Source organism: Oreochromis aureus, linkage group 3 (genome assembly GCF_013358895.1).
Source record: "Oreochromis aureus strain Israel breed Guangdong linkage group 3, ZZ_aureus, whole genome shotgun sequence".
Taxonomy (NCBI): domain Eukaryota; kingdom Metazoa; phylum Chordata; class Actinopteri; order Cichliformes; family Cichlidae; genus Oreochromis; species Oreochromis aureus.
This window is the reverse complement of record NC_052944.1, coordinates 53,122,388-53,140,324: the sequence shown is the minus strand read 5'-3', so window position 1 is coordinate 53,140,324 and position 17,937 is coordinate 53,122,388. Positions and strand designations below refer to the sequence as shown.

The 17,937-nt window shown below is 35.3% G+C and overlaps 1 protein-coding gene across 1 annotated transcript; it reads right to left on the bottom strand.

Moving 5' to 3' along the window:
- Positions 1–2,057: 2,057 nt before the first annotated feature.
- Positions 2,058–10,500, bottom strand: LOC120434169 (Fc receptor-like protein 5). Its single transcript, XM_039601734.1, has 8 exons — positions 10,448–10,500; positions 8,447–8,560; positions 8,119–8,163; positions 5,923–6,198; positions 5,187–5,429; positions 3,501–3,761; positions 2,995–3,240; positions 2,058–2,483 (listed from the first exon to the last, which is right to left on the bottom strand). The coding sequence occupies exons 3-8, from the start codon at positions 8,126–8,128 to the stop codon at positions 2,305–2,307; spliced, it is 1,215 nt and encodes a 404-aa protein (XP_039457668.1). The 5' UTR covers positions 8,129–8,163; positions 8,447–8,560; positions 10,448–10,500; the 3' UTR covers positions 2,058–2,304.
- Positions 10,501–17,937: the final 7,437 nt, after the last annotated feature.

The window sequence follows — 17,937 nt, the reverse complement described above, 5'->3', positions numbered from 1 at the left end:
GCGAGCTAACTTCCTCCTAACTTCTAACTCTGTTAAATTTAATAAATTCTGTTTTCATGGATGCCTGCATGTTAAACTTAATTATTACACCTAGTAAAGCAGCCACACTGATCATTTTATTAAAGATGAAAGAATTTAGACAGTATTTAACTCTCAGTGATGCTGCAGTGTTCATTTGACTTTGGGACCTGAAACGGAGTTTGAACCCAGATTACTCTGACTATGCAATCCGACAATCCATCGAGCAGCGTGGCTTCGTAGCTTGCTTACCAGATTGTGTATAATTAACCCAAATCTAATCTTTAATTCTTAAACATCAAGCAGTAAAGTAAAATTAGAAAAAAAAAAGAGGCTCACAAATTTATTACGCCACCACATCTCCTATTTCTTATTCAGGAAGCAGGAGGTTTCTGTCTTCCTCTCTACAATATTTTGTTTCCTCTCATCATAAACCGTTGCTCCAGTCAGCTCCTCAATATGCACTTGCAAAATGACTCTTTTTAAATACTTTATCTCTGACTGCAGTTGCCTCTAACAAAAGGGCAGAACAAAAGTATTATCTCTATCATCCTCTGTCACACCACTAACCCTAACCCTCTGCATGTCCTCCTTCGCTATATCCATCAGTCTTCTCTATTGTCTTCCTCTTTTTTTCCTACCTGAGAACTCCATCTTCAATATCCCTCAACCAATAATGTCCACTATCCCTCCCCTCCACATGTTAAAAACCTATGAGCATTGCCTCTCTAACCTTGTCTCTAAACTGCTCAGACTAACTGTAATTAATAGTACTGTTGGAATAAAGAGGAAGGTGATCACCAAGTAGTAATACTCATATTTTATTCAAATACTACATTAAAACTATCAAAGCATTTAATTGTAACTCATCAGTGCTAAAAAAACCCCGACTATATTTACAGAAGTGTACAAATATTTGTTCTGTAGTATTTGTCACTGTTTAATGTAGACACATACAGCTTTAAGATGAATAGGCTTGGAGCTCTGCAGCCACCGAGTAAGCAGAGGTTTGGTGGCTGTGTGCCTCAGCAGTTGGCAACCCTGTTCTAAACTTCATGTGTTCTGCTACTTTGTGTAAGAGTGTCTGTGATTCCTGAGCGCTTCCTTTTTGTAACAATTTACAACAAGATTTACGGTAGACTCTGGAATATCTAGGAGGGAAAAAACTGCACATGCTCACTTGTTCCAGTAAAAACTATTACACCTATTAGAGCACCATGCTCGAATTTAGTGAGCTCTTTAGAACGACCAATTATTTCACATTTATAAAGGCAAACTTCACACACTTGTGGCAAGGGGACGGAAAACATCTGAATTGAAAGAGTAAGAAGTGTGTTACAGTACCTTTTCTTCCATATAGTTTACTATGGGTGTAGAAATCACCACTCAGTAGACTGCATGCCTAAGCAGGACTTTGAGTTTTGAGTTATGCTCATGCTTAAACATGTATACCTGGTCAAAGGCATAAAACTGTATCAAAGACATCAAGCGGAGCCATAAAAAGATTTTTTGCTTAATTTTATTAAAAAGTAAAATCATAAGACATGCAGTTATGGAAGTAATGGACTCTTGGTGTCCTTTTTAACTTTTTGCATCTCCAGTTGCTTATACTGATAAGGTTTTAGTTGGACAATGAGGTTTATTAGCTGTAATGTGAACAGTGATAAATAAACAATCCAATGATATTTCTTTCTTTTACTAATGCAAATATTATATTTCTGATTCAAAACACTATCAATACATACAAAAGCTAGGAGACATTTTTTTATTATTTTGTTGTTTTAGCAACATTAAATTTTAAAACTGTAAATATGTGAAACATTTATAATTGTAATAAATTACAGATTTAAAAAAGCATGACCTTTTTTTTTATATCGAAAAAATATCGAACTGTGACACCAAAGTTTGAACCGAACCCAACCATGAATTTTGTGTATCTTTGCACCCCTAATGTATACATACATCCATATATATATATATATATATATATATATATATATGTGTGTGTATGTATATATATATATACGTATGTTGTTCCTGGGATCTGCCGGAGCCACTCTCACTTATATATAACGTAGGGTTGGTTAGCATGGGGGCCTAGCCTAGGGACGCTTACTGGATACAGACGACTTGCTATCTATCTATAGATATGGTTGCAGTTAAAAGCTTATATACATGATCATGGGCATGAATGTATTGGTAATGTGAGTTTTAGGCTTTTAATAATAACAACTGGTCTTTTTTCAGGATGTATACAGCATAGGGCTGCAAGGGCTTTAAAAACATTTATATGGCTGATTTTGTATCTATGAGTGCAATTTCTGGTCTAGAGCTGAGTTTCCCACAGTGAAGGAGTCCCACCAAAAGCAGCAGCAGAGCCACCATCACAATAGTGAAAACAACCCTTAAGAGGAGGAGGAGATCACGGAAGTTGTCAGAAAAGAGATTAGTATCTCTGTGAAGCCCTGCAAAGAGACCAGAAATTTGCATATTTAGAAGAAACATTTGCAATTTTTATTTTTGCGTCGTCTTTCACACCATGGTGTCTCTTCTAACATCATGATACCCTAAATGGAAAAAATATTTCTATCCCATTGTAAGATTACTTAAAAAATATATAAATAAAACCTTGCCATGCAAAATGCACTTTTTAAAAGAACCCAGTTATGTTGGTTAAATAATGGTACATAATAATATTGAATGATAAAGTGTGCTTTTCAGAATTCATGAGCATTTATCTCCTAATTTAGATTTTGCTAATCCTTTAATTTAAAATACTGCCAGCCTATGTGTTATTTTGAGCAATGATTACATGGCTGGAAGAACAGTGACACAGTTGACAAAAATGACAATGCTTAGTCACGTTTAAATGTGATATACAAGTCAATAAAGTTTATTATAAAACTTTACTACAAAGTGACCAGATATAAGTATCAAATGTAAGGATTTTTATTTTGAAACATGTTTATACCTCACCTTGGACAGACAGCCAACTTTCTGATGATTCTCCAACTCCTGATATTCTGCACTTGTAGAATCCTTCGTGAGACTTGTAGACTGTGCTAATAGTCATGTTTCCCATAGAGTTGGTACCAATGAAGATGTCATCCTTATAGAAGGCAGTAGCAAGGCTGGCACTAACCATTTTGGTTTTGCAGTGCAGAGTCACAGATTCGCCCTCCATCACAGGATGAGCAGGAGTCTCCAGGATTAAAGCAACAACTAAACAAGATAGGGCTTATCAATATTTATATAATTTAACCTTCTAACATTCATTAGGTCACTGGCAACCCAATTTTCAGTTCATTCAATTTTAAGATGTGCTAATTTTTGACTACGGTCAGAATCAAATAACTAAAATAACAATAGATAAACCAAAAACAAATTACAGTACACAATTTTGTTCAATTATTAAATGATGAAGCCTATCATTACACTTCACAATATAATATACAGAACATATTAAATTCAAGACTTATTACCCTCTCCTTTTTGTTCTTTCACAATCAACAAGCTCTCTGGTGATTCTCCAGCTCCAGAGATTATACATTTGTAGAGTCCTTCGTCAGACCTGGATACATTGTGAATGATCATCTTCCCAGAATAGCCAGTTCCAATTTTCAGGTCATCTTTATAGAAATCAGCTATGTGGTTTAGAAGAGATCCTTTCTTTTTACAGCGCAGAATGACAGTTTCACCCTCCATGACAGGGAAAGGTGGACTCTCCAGGATCACAGAACCAACTGAAACATTTATACAGTATGTTAAGGCCTAATATGCATTCATTAGAAATTATTTTTGTTGCTTAACTATCGGGTGTTCAGGCTTTCAGGACACCTAGTTTTAACTAAAGAATTATGGTTGTCAAAAACATTCACAAAAAGTATACTATCTATTGATACAAAAAAAATCTAAAACATTGTACTGTCAAATCTATATATATCATTATTTTGTTTTGTCTTGGTTTTAAATATAGAAGTGCACTTGTAAGCAAGAAAACACATTTGCACGATAGTTGGGATGGGTTCAAGCCTTTCTTGAATTTCAAGTTTCTCAAGTACACAACAGTACATTTTCCTGGCTCAGGTCTGAGTGGGCCAAAATTCTGCCACAGCAATGTAAACGTGTAAATATTCTAGTAGGCAATGAGCATATCTTCACATTGTATATTGACACATAAAATATTTATGGAAATTCGAGATGGCCATACAGAAAGTATTCAAAAAATTATATATGATATTAGATCTTATATTGTGCTTGATATGATATATATGTTTTTTTAGGTACAGCTTGTAATATTTGCTCATCCCAGCATTGAAGTTAAATGAAAATGACATTTTCTTAATTTTTGTGACTAAGAATTTCATGTTAAAAAGTAGTTTTACTGTGTTGTGTAATTCATCTATATACAAATCATCGTTTGCAATTAGTCTGTGCTCAAATATGGGACTTTACAGGATTGTTTGAATTTTTTTTACATTTTAATTTGCCCATTAGTACACGTTTTTTTTTAAATATTTGTCCCAAATTACAAATTCTAATTTTTTTATGCAAAAAAAAGGTCAGGTTTTTCTTGAAGATACTCATGTTCAAACATTGCTGTAGAATTCAATGTGTGAAAAAAGGGCCTGAAAGTGGGTAGTTGAACCATTAAAATATATATTTATAAATATCTTGAAAAGTATTTGACATATGAAGTTAAAATTTCACAGCAATAATTATAAATGTTCTAATTTTCTACCATAACATACTATAATGTAAATTGGAGGCATCCAAGCAGAAGGTTTGATTGATTTGAAACAGAATTACTCTATGGTGTTGCAGAGTTTTAAAGTAATGGTGGGTAATTACTTTTCTTAAGAGACCACATGAGCACCTGGTAATGCTGTGGAGGACTGTACCAATAAGCATATAAAGACATAAAATTAATATTGAGCACAACTGAATTCAGCTTATTGGCGTCGCACTCAGCAATATTACCAGTTTGTTCTGCGGTCCTTCAGAAAATGTATTGCCCATCCCTCTTTTAAGCTTTAATTTTAAATTTGTACTCAAATTAGTAAAATGCTTTTCAAAAACATTGTACATTTTGTCATAAGTGGTAGTCATTTTAAAGTGACGCTTTTTAGTTAACAAGCTTTTATTTTGAATCCATGTTTATTTCTCACCTCTGACAGACAGCCAGCTGCCTGGTGATTCTCCACCTCCAGATATTCTGCACTTGTAAAGTCCCTCATGGGACTTGTAGACTTGGTGGATGGTCATGTTTCCAGTGGAGCTTGTCCCAATGAAAATGCCATCCTTATAGAAGACAGCTGGAAGGCTGGCAGACAGTGTCTTGTTTCTACAATGCAGAGTTACAGCTTCACCCTCCAGCACATGAGCAGGGCCCTCCAGGATTACTGAAACAACTAGAAAACATTTTTTTCTACATTTTTAAAGTGTAAATGTTTACTTAATCTCTTAATCAATTTGTTGGTGATCCATCAAACTTGAGGATAATTATTATAAACACTGAAAAAATGATTTGCAATGCCATTTATACTTGACAGTTTCTTGTATGTCCAAGTGGAAGGAAGCCTTGGGCTGGACCCAGGACACATTAAAGAGATTATATATCTCGGCTGCCTTGGGAGGTAGGGAGAGAGGGAAGTCTGGGCATATCTGCTCATACTGCAGGCCTCAAAACCTCCATATATGTAGTCAGAAATACATGGGCACAGTTGTATTTTTTTTTTTTTTTTTTTTTTGTATTTAACTTTAGGGTATTTCTATTTGTGTTGTGACTATGCCAGAAATTAAATAACCTAAAAAAAAAAACCCACAATGTTCCACAGCTAAATGGTTAGATCTAACAGAGTTTCGTATATAACCTAAAGGATACATGAAATTGAAAGCAAATACCTTCTTCATTTTGATTTTCCAAACTGCTGTTTATCACCACCAGGGAGGTCTCTGGTGATTCTCCAGCTCCAGAGATTATACACTTGTAGAGTCCTTCATCAGACTTGGAAACATTGTGAATGATCATCTTCCCAGAATAGCCAGTTCCAATTTTCAGGTCATCTTTATAGAAATCAGCTATCTGGTTTAGAAGAGCTCCTTTCTTTTTACAACGCAGGCTGATAGTTTTGCCCTCCATGACAGGGAAAGGTGGACTCTCCAGGATCACAGAACCAACTGAAACATTTAATAAATGTACAATAAAAGTTTAGTCCTGAATTCAGATTATACAAAATTGCATTTAATGTGAATTATACATAAAATATTAGATAATGATATGCCATGTGGGGGGTTACAAAAATAGTTCATACATATGGTAAGAAACAAGGGGCAGATTCAAAAAGCATGTGACAAACTACTTTAAAAAACACACACACAGGAAAAACATTCCCAGTAGGGATGGGTACCGGTATCCAGACCAAAAAGCAGCGCACATTTCGGTGCTTTTTTTTTTTTTCTTGAGATGTCATACACTTTGGATTCTAGCCAATCATTTTACCTTTCCAAGGGTAGTAGGCGGGCCCAGGTACGTACGTTCTTTTAGAGCAGAGCTACAGATTAAAAATGCCTAAGGCGAAGCGGTCAAAAGTCTGGCTGTACTAACAGCAAAAGATGCAAACTCAGCAGCCTGCAACAAGTGCTTTAAGCCCTACGCCCCCGGTACCGCGAGCAAAAAGGAGATCACGTTTAATCCGTTATAACACGGGGTGAGAAATATAAGTCCAGACATGTGTGGTATCCACAGAAACCTCTGAATCTCAGCTAAAATGTCATATAAACCATTTCTACAACCACCAAACCCAACGAAAACAAGCCATGATTAAACGAGCAGTTATGTAAATGCGCACAAGTCCGCTAAACAAACAAGGCGAACCAGAAATTCTCCAGACTTCATGTAACCGGCTAAAGAAAAGCTGGTTATCTTCCAGAGCTATCACCAATTCCAAACACCAAGTTTCACCACACTCTGACCAGAATTCACTGAATGAGCCGCAAAAGAAGACCACAAAAACACACAGCGGCGCAAATGCGCTAAGACAGAAATTGGCTTACCCTCCAGATTTCCTCCATTATTTTCGCCGGTAGCCATTTGATTATCAGCAGTTACCACGCCTTCTGCTCTTAAATACCTAAAAAAATCAACTGGCATGGTGTCCAATTGTGTGCCAGAATTGGACATTTTTGTACAACGTCTGGATATTCATGTCTTGACAGGGCTGTAATTTTTCACTGTTTTACTTTAAAAACATAAATCTTTGCACAGATGATGTTTATATGTTGTTACGGTTCTTATCATTTTGCAGAAAAAAAGAGACTGCTAAAAATAAAAACATGAGAGGTTTTTGGACGAAGTTTGTGTTCTCCATTCTTTAAGCACCGGTTCGAGCACTGTTTAAGCACCGGCACCGTTTCAAAAGTACCGATTTTGCACTGGTATCGGATAAAACCTAAATGATACCCATCCCTAATTCCCAGACATCACTGTGGCCATATTAACCTAGCATGTATTAGACAAGAAAGATAATTCATCATCACAAATATCTAATACTAGGGCTACTTGTTCATTTATTGAACCTGCAGTGCAGGTCATACAGTTTTGTAACTGTATAATTCAACAATATGCTGGATTGGCTTCCAAATGGTCTAAAAATATTAATAATACTACTGTAATCACAAGATACATTCTGAGGCTATTGCCACAATACTACATGAAAACTACACAAACTTGCAAATTTAACAGCTACTATAGCTCCACATAGTGTAATAAACAGAGTTATATCTGTAACTGTTTAGTTAACCTTGGAAAAACTGCATTACCCTTGATGTTAGAATTAGTTTTTGTGGCCACGATAGAGTTGTTACTGTAATTGTTTTTAATTACTTGTATCAGAACCTGAGTCATACTTAACTCCACTTTCTTGGATAGTTGTAGCTTTTTTAATGAATGTATTTAAGCACTTATAAGACATTTAACTGTATCAGAGATATTGTATGACAGACTTCCCAAAAGAGAATATTTTAGATATAATGGCATATGTATTATGTGATCATCTTCATGTAATTAAGCTAGAAGGTCAACCAGACTTAAATTCTCACCTTCAGTCATAGGATGAGAAAGATGCTCCTGTGACACAGCTTCACCTGTACATAACAGAAAATATTCTGTAACCATATAATTTAATTAGTACCGTATTTTTCGGACCATAAGGCGCACCGAATTATAAGGTGCACTGTCGATGAACGTGTCTGTGTTCATACATAAGGCACACCAGATTATAAGGCGCCTTATGTGAGACAAAATAGTCAAATAAGTCAAACTTTACTCAACTCATTCTTCTTGCTTCCTCCACTTCCATACAATTGATTCATGAATTCTCTCGCAGCTACCCTATTCCCATGTTGTTGCAGTATATTAATGACTAACCTCGTATTGTGGATGGATTATCTCAGTTGCTCTCCTGCCTGAAGTTTGATCTATTTACAGCATCCTGCCATGCGATTGCATTTGTCCATAACCATTGGGATCTCTCCCGTTAACCTTTATCGAGTGGAAAAAATAACATAAACACAGTATTTTTGTATGTTATGCTAACATAGATGTTTTGCTAGCAATCACGTAGCACCAGTGTTGGGGAGTAACAAAATACATGTACCACCGTTACGTATTTAAAATACAAAATATGAGTAACTGTATTCCGTTACAGTTACCGTTTAAAAAGGTGGTATTCAGAATACAGTTACTTTGTTGAAATAAAGGGATTACACGGCTGTAAAGCTTGTGTCTCAATCTCTCCTTGCGGCCTGCATAATGATGTGACGAAATATTTATTATTGTTCAAAAAATTATTTAATATGAAGGCAATAGGCTGAGTTTTACAGGCATAGCCCTAAAGAATGTAGCCTCATGGGGAGTGTAGCCCAGTTGTAAGTAAGCTATTAAGACTCGACTGTACACTGTGTTCGTGTTTTCCTCCAAAACAATAAGTTCCGTTGGAGTAGCAAAGTTGACCCAGACAACAAAATAAAGCTAGTTTTCGGTTACAAGCCCAACACGGAAGCCAACGTATTAGCCAGAGGTTCTTTTACTACGGTTCATAGCCGCGGACCTGTTTTATATACGCGCAGAATAGTTTTCTATACAAGATCGCTGCAAAAATAGCAGCCTTACATAATGTCCAACCTACCTACTGTTACTCATTTTATATTAAGATTTAAAATTCTAGTTGGTATTGGTATGGCGAATAGCCTTCAGTAATAGTAATAAATCACACAGCAATAGTACATTCATGTAGTTGTAAAAAGCATGATAATATATTAAGTAATCCAAAGTATTCAGAATATGTTACTCTCATTGAGTAACGTAACGGAAAACGTTACAAAATAGATTTTGTGGCATGTATTCTGTAATCTGTAGTGGAATACATTTTAAAAGTAACCTTTCAAACACTGTGTAGCACATCATCATATACCAGCTAGCCAAACTTCAGCAACCCTACAAATGTCACTGCTGTTTAGTTTTCTGTCTTCATTTATGTTGGAAGTGATAGCAGAGCTGTACGTTTTAATTTTTTCAGAAATCTCTTAGTCAGAACATGGTATGTCATGTTTAGGTGGAAACTAGCAAGCTAACTTCCTGCTAACTTCTAACTCTGTTAAATTTAATAAATTCTGTTTTCATGGATGCCTGGATGTTAAACTTAATTATTACACCTGGTAAAGCAGCAACGCTGATCATTTTATTAAGGATGAAAGAATTTAGACAGTTTTTAACTCTCAGCATTGCCGCAGTGTTTGTTTGACTTTGGGACCTGAATGAGACGGAGTTTTGGACCCAGATAACTCTGCAAGGCTCCAGACTATGGACTGTGGTATGGTATGGTGCTCCGACAATCCATTTTTTGAGAGATTTTTGAGTGCCATGTACCACATAAAATCTGTTCGAGGTCAGTGAGCACAACCAGAATTCATACATAAGGCACACCGGATTATTGGCAATTTTTGTGAAGATTTAAGGATTTTAAATGCACCTTAGAGTGCGGAAAATACGGTAAATAAATCAAACAGTGTAAACCTGTGGCAGCCCCTCAAAGTTGAGTCAAAATAGTTACTGGAAACATTCCTGGTTGCCAAAATGTGTCCCTTAATCCTTAAATTCTCCTTGATAGAGTCAAAAATACCCTAAATTTAATCATTGCATCCTAAAGTTTGATTACTTTTGTTAAAATGACATAAAAATAAACAACATTGAACATTTTTTTTAAACTGCTGTAGAAGTGTTGCAAATTTCTTGTTTGATCTTGTTGAAATTTGACCCATATTTATTAAGATACATTTTAAATCCTAGAACAACTAATTCATCTATTCTTATACACTTTTATATGTAACAAACTTGAAGCTTTTATTTTGAAATATGTTTATGTCTCACCTCTGACTGACACCCAGTTTTCAGGGGATTCTCCAACTCCAGATATCCTGCACTTGTAGAGCCCTTCGTGAGACTTGTAAACTCTGTGGATGGTCATGTACCCTGTAGAACTGGTCCCAATGAAGATGCCATCTTTATAGAAGAGAGCTGGGAGACTGGCGGACATTCTTCTTCTGCAGCACAAAGTTACAGCCTCTCCCTCCATCACAGGATGTGTAGGACTCTCTAGCATAACAGGAACAGCTGAAATAGATCATTGACATCAACATGTTATCAAAAATACCTTCTGCCCAACTGAAAATCTGCATGATAATGACATCTTGATGGTTTCATTTAACAGATAAAAGATTACAGAAGCTCTGTCAAATGTATCACCCTAACTGTATATTTTGACATATAAGACAATAATTCGTATATTAATAAGAATCGAGATCAACAAGAGTTGAGGGTTTACCTTCAGTGCCAACATTAGCAGCTCCTAGAGTCAAAGCACTACCTGTATGTGACCAAAAATATGTTTGCACATATTAAAGTTAATCACAGAATTTTCAGCCTTTCAAAATCACTTTTTTTTTTTTTTACCCCTACAGTACATCAAAAATGCCCACATGCATCCTGATTAGCACACAAATCCTGATTCGCATTGGTTGGTATCCAATTTGGAACCAAGAATGTTTCCATTAGTGTTACATTACGAATTGTATGCATACACCATTAACAAAATATAGAATAAAACAAAATGACGACATATATCCTTTGTGCTGTGCTTACTTTTGATAGCTAGCCAGCTCTCTGGTGATTCTCCAGCTCCATGTATTTTGCATTTGTAAAATCCTTTGTCAGACTTGGAAACATTTTGGACTTTTACCTCTCCTTCAAAGCTGGTGCCAATGAGTAAGTTATCTTTGTAAAAATAAGCTGTAAAATTGGAGGAAGTCGTCTTGTTTCTACAGTACAGATTCACAACTTCTCCCTCCATCACAGGATGGACGGGACTCTCCAGTATCACAGAACCAGCTGAAAAATATGTAGAAAGGTTTTTTTTTCTTCTTCTGACTTTATAAAAGCTGGATTGTATAATTTTCTTATTTCAGATTTTAACTCTGAGAAAACATACTTGACACAGTGATATTGATGGTGTTGCTTCTCTCCGCTCCACTCTCACACCAGTATTCTCCACTGTCTGATACAAAAGCATAGTCGATCGTGCAAGTCTTCATCGTAGTGTTAGTGGAACATTTCGAAACGATTTGCTCAATGTTCCTTACTTTCCATTCCACTGAAATATTAAACCCACTACAAGTAAAATAGACTGACTCATATTCAAAGAGCTGCAGCCTCGATGGAAGGATGTGAAAAGCTGAATCTGAGAAGAAAGCATGTCATAAATGTAAAATTCAGTTTAATGCAGACATTAGGGGAAAAAAAGAACAAGGTTAAGCAAAGCCCATCAAAAGAGTGTGAAAGAAATGTGTGTGTGTGATTTTTTGTTAAGATTAACGTTAAGTTGACTACTACTTACCAGATACAACATATGCAACCAGCAGTATCGACCCTTAAAAAAGAGCAAGGATAGTTTTGTATAATGTTGATTCTATAACGATATATATAAATATACACTAATTTTTATAATCTACTTTGGAGAGTGACCAAGCACCATACATATACTGTACATGCACTGCACATTAAACCATGGTTACCTGGTGATGCTGTCATAGTCTGGCTATACTCAGTATGTTTTCACTTCAAGTTCTGAAACAATTTTGTAATTTTCTTATTAGTATTGTGCTGTGTGGAAGGAGCTCCCTTTTTATTCAATCTTAATCTGAGGCTAACACGGTTCTTGCTCTTATAAACGAACAAGAGGGGTGTTGTCTAGTACTTTTGGTTCATGAATTCACAAAAAATAAATGTAAAAAAATATATAAACAATAACGGTTTAGCATATCTTATTTTATTTTCTTGAAATATTATTTTAGCTGATAGTTTTTACTATGAGACTTTTGGATATCTATTATTTTACACTTCACAATTCAGTGCTGTAGATCTTACATGAACAAATGTTAAGAACCTAAAGTAAACCTAAAACTAAAAGAAAAGTCTTGCATTCAGATGCTACTAAAGTCCCATATTTGCGCATAGGCTAATAAAAAGTAAAAACATATATTGTTGATTTTAATGCCTCTTACAATATTATAAATTTTACTTGAATTATATGACTGCTTGAGGGGAGTAGGTCTTAAAACAGCGGGTAGAGTAAAATTTAAAAAAATGTCTAACAAATAAATTTTCTCAGTTATAATTAGAGTATCATCTGAAAATGATAAAACATTTAAAATAAAATCTGTATTTACGTTTTTGTTTTTATGGTTAATAAAAAATAGCATTTTTGTCATTTTGCGTTTATCTTAAAAAAAGCATTTGAAATGTTTTTGTTTGCCTTTTTGTGAAATTCAGCTGTAAACCATCAGAAATTGCCACGAACCTTTGACATTTGTGACATTTTAGTTAGTCAAATCTGGGCGTCTGCAGGAGTGCTGGCTTTCTTTCCACATTTTTTTTTACTTGCTAGTACTCAGAGGGGTTTTTTTTAAGCGTCTGTTCTAAAATCCAAATCCTGGTAAATTACAATGATAAAAAAATCACAGGGAACATTTCAGGCTCCTTTCTTCAATAGTTTTTGCTTCATTTTTCAAAAAAGTGATGATTTTTCCCAAAAAAGTTTCTAAACAAATGTACAAGTTAAAATTTACAGCAATCATTCTCTGTGTCCTCATTATAGACCATAGAATTGTATGCAAATCAAAGACAAACAAGAAGAAGGCCCAAATGAATTTGATAGGATGAACTAATAGTAACTTACAGGTTAAAATTTACACCAGTTGATTACTTATTGATAACTTATTGGGACACACATTGCACATATTGCATTGCAAGTCTTGCGTTTAAATGTTTGACATCATCTCATCGATCATAAAATAACTTGCAAAAATGTCCAATAAATAAATAAAAAAGACATTAACTTTGCATTATGCCGAAAGAAGAATGGTGGAAGTAGAATAATTTCAAAAACTTAAAACTAGCCAGTGAATGAAAAACAGCAACATAGTTTGCAAACTGTCATGCCTTACTTGTGAAAGAAAATTTATGAGGACTACAGAATAATACACTACTCACAGATTGTGCTCCAGAAAGCTGTGACCATCATGCTGTCTTGATGTTGTCTTGGCTGTGACAATGAGACAACAATAAAGCTCGAAGTATTTGAGGTCTTCCACTTCCTTTGCTGTTTTTTTGGTTGTTTGTGTGTTTACGCTAATATTCATGAACTAAGATACAACTTTCTTTTTTAAACCGTATGACCATTTTTTTCTGTGTCTAGTAGGGTGTTTCTTCTGTTTGTTGTCTTCATGTGTGGTTTGCTTTTGATATGCTGCAGCTACTAAATAAAACTTTGAAGACATGCTGTAAAAACTCAATACATGTCTCTAAATGTCATGTACCTTCACACTTTGTTATTAATATTCTACAACCAGTTAACTGTCAACACAGCAGAACTTTAATAAAAAGCTTTTGATCAGTAGCACAGTCAGGCCTCGATGAAGTGTTAAATAGGTTGTAAAAGGTAATTTTGCAGGAATTTTGTTTTCTTTTACTCATTTAATGTATTTCAGTGCAAATGTATTAAAATTTAAGTAGTAATTTTAGATGATGTAATATACATTTTTATTATATAACCATGATGCATTTCATGTGTGACTCTTTTCTTATACTTTTTATGTAATATTATTAGGAGAAACTTATAAAGTAAAACAGCTCCAGGTTTTAATTTATAAAGATTTCAATATGAGCCACCACTGTGGCAGTGGCAGGAATAGTTATAAGTGAGGGGCTCCTCTACTCTGATGGATGTGACTTTCAACAAGTAAAAGTCATAAACTATGTATTATTTCTTACTTTATTTCTTCTCTGACTTCTCTCTGTTACATTTCTCTGCAGCTTTGAGTGATGTCTGTAATCACTGCTCTTTTTTTCTTGTATTTTGCGTCTAATCTTTTGCATTTTTTTCTTCCACTTTCTTGATCATTTTTACATGATTTTTTTCATAGTTTTTCTCTCATTTTTCTGCTGCTCTTGTTAACTGGGCTGCTTTCTTGTATGAAACAATTGTAACTTTTGATTTGTTGGTAAATCACAAATTCTCAATTAGCAGCAATGGCAAAAACTGCTTCAGTAGTGCATCTATAATATGAAGTTGAATATCATAGATGCATCTACTAATCATATTGAACAAGTTCGAATCTTGGTGAGTCAGAGATGAGGCTTTCTGAAAATTTTGTGAATGCAATGAATTGAGAAATATGTCCCAAAGGATTTTCTAAATGCTACCATAGCTGCATCTACTAAGTCAGTGGTTCCCAAACTTTTTTTGCTGGGCCTCCCTTTGTTTTACAAGAAAAATGTCCCCCCGCGCACGCACGAACACATCCTCCAAACACACACACCCATATTTTGCTCCATTGCGGTTTATTTCACACCTCAAACATTTAGTAAACAATTAAGCAAATATAAGTAATCTGCAATAAATTACATGTAGTAAGGAAATAAACTAATAACTCTTTTACGCTACATCCGCACCTACACGAGTATTTTTGAAAACGCAGCTGTGTCGTCCACACGTAAATGGTGTTTCGATTCACCGAAAACAGAGATTTTTAAAACTCCTTTTTTGCGTTTACGTGTGGACGAGCAATACAGAGTTCGTCACGCAACGTCAAAGGTATTTGCCTTTTTTCACGTCATGCTGTGCGCCACATTATTGTTTACATAAGATGAATTGGCAGATAGTCAGATTAACAGTATTTTGTCTCGATCTTCAGGTTTTACACGCTTACACACACACGCAGTTACTGTCCCTCCATTTAGAAAGGCAGAGGCGTCACGGTGTAATTATTTTACATGTAGTTGTTTTTTTTCATGTGTAATAATATTCAACATTGCTATCAATACAATTTTCAAAAAAATGCCTCTCTGTGCAAAATGGGTTTAAAAACATAAACAACTGTGGGATACTGTTTGCCTGTGATTTGAATTGGGGGTACCAATCCTGGCAGGATCAGCCTGATATTATTTGTATCCCACTGTAACTTTACTGTATAAAGAGCTAACATGTCCAAAATGTCAGGAGTAGTTAGTCATTACAAGAAGTGTTTGTGAACTAAAAATCAAGAATGTGGGATCCTGTTTGTCCGTGATTTGACTAGCCCAGCGCTGCTCCCGACGAAGGGAAAACCAATTCTGCAGGGGAGACCTACCTCAGCACTTGTGCAGGTGAAGCCAAAGGGAAGATATGCTTCACCATATTTTCTAGTCTTTGGCTTGGAAGGAAGTTGGTTTGGAAACATATTCAGCGATGCTTCATCTCCTGCTTTGCGTTTGTGTGGGTGCCCCGTGCTAGCAGTGTCCAAGCTTTGTGGTCAAGTTTTCTGAAAATCTTTCTGAAAATGAGTTAACTTAGGATTTGCAAATTCATACTATAAGTGCACGTTATCAAACAAATCAGGAACTGCAACAATTCAAATTTTGTCAAACAAGAAATTCTGATGCTTACCAAATTTGTGAAGTGATTTCACATTTACTTACATAACCATAAACAAGAATTATCGTGTGGCTACATGACATTTAGTTATTACATCCATATTTTGAAAATTTGATGCGTTTCCATTACAACATAATATTTTCACTATAACACAACCATGCTCAGACAATCAAGAAAAAAATTTATAAAGAATTTTTTGGAATTTTACACACATTTAGCTCAAGTCACCTTATTCCAAAAACACACACTAAAACAAAAACATTAGAAGAATATCTAATAAATGTGGCCCAATCCTAGCAAGTGAATGGGTTGGACAATCTCCTTGATTTAGCTGACATTCCTTTTAGTGATCTGTAAGGAGAGAGAAGATGATTTCTCCCAGCTGTGTTTCCCTCTTGTCTCCCATTCCCTGATTACTCCAGTGTGTATTTTCTTGTGTTTTCCTTGCCCTCTGTTGCGTTGCACCCTCTTTATGCTGTGTTTTCCCTCTGTGCTTCTTGTACTTTTCTAGTTGTTTCCCTGTTTAGTTCTGTAGCTTTCTATTGTCGTAGTGTTTGGATTTCAGTTTGTAGTTCTATGATTTTTTTTTTTTTTTTTAATCCAGCAATAAAAGCTGTGCTTTAAGGTTAACCTCCCGTCTCTGAGAGTCCTGCTTTAGAGTCCAATCCTGCCTGCCACACAGCGAATCATGACCGTAACATTGTTTTGTTTCAATCTCTACACTAAAACCCCATTCCATTTTTTAAAACATGTATTTAGCTACAAAATCTAAATTTTGGCAATTAAAGTGAGCAGGAAAATTGCTCTGCAGTTTTTGCAGCATTCACCCTAGCATATCTTTTAACTAGCTGCATAAAGTTGATACCAAGGAAACAAGCATAATCTGTGCAAGTAAAACTAACATTTTATGTCAGTTTCAGGTGACATTTGACCATGTTGAAGTTGGTTGCAGGTAGTTAATAGTATGTCTGGAACAAAAGAGAAATTGTATTCGAAAATTTCTCGTATCAGTCAGCTATAATTTACATTTTTAAACTTGCCTAGTTTTGTATTTAAAAAAATATATAAATAATTTAATTTAAAAAAAAAAATTGGTGAAGGGAACAGCAATGCCACCTATGCCAGAAGACCCAAAGACAGGCTACCAAAAATCCAGTGGGTTCTTCGCACTTGTGTCAAGCCAGCCTCAACTTTGTTTTGTGTTTGTATTCCATGTACTACGGGAAGAGATGTTGAAAACTGATTTCAAAAACAAAGCCTGTGAGGTAGCATAACATAAGCAGCATGGAAAGTGACAGGAAAACAGCATCTGCAGACTGTTCAAGTTTCTTTTAATTGTCCTTTGTTTTCTGGCGTCGCCTTTCAACAATTATTTCACAAAACATCAAAACCTGGCAGTTTCATATCTCACCTGCTTTATATAGAATTCCACTCACATCTGAACCTCATTAACCTCTTCCATTGAGAAAACAGGGTAGACTAAATAACACAGTATAGACAAAGAAAAAGAAGTAAAATCAATCTTCCACTTACGAAACTCATTCACCCAGCTAAACGGCTTGAAAAGTCAATCTCTTCCCAAAATCTGACTCATGAGGTTATTTTAAAGGAAATAAACAATTTTAAACAAAAGAAACACCCCTTCATTTGGTTACACCCAATTGACATGATCAATGACAACACATCCTATACAGGGAGTACAGAATTATTAGGCAAATGAGTATTTTGTCCACATCATCCTCTTCATGCATGTTGTCTTACTCCAAGCTGTATAGGCTCGAAAGCCTACTACCAATTAAGCATATTAGGTGATGTGCATCTCTGTAATGAGAAGGGGTGTGGTCTAATGACATCAACACCCTATATCAGGTGTGCATAATTATTAGGCAAC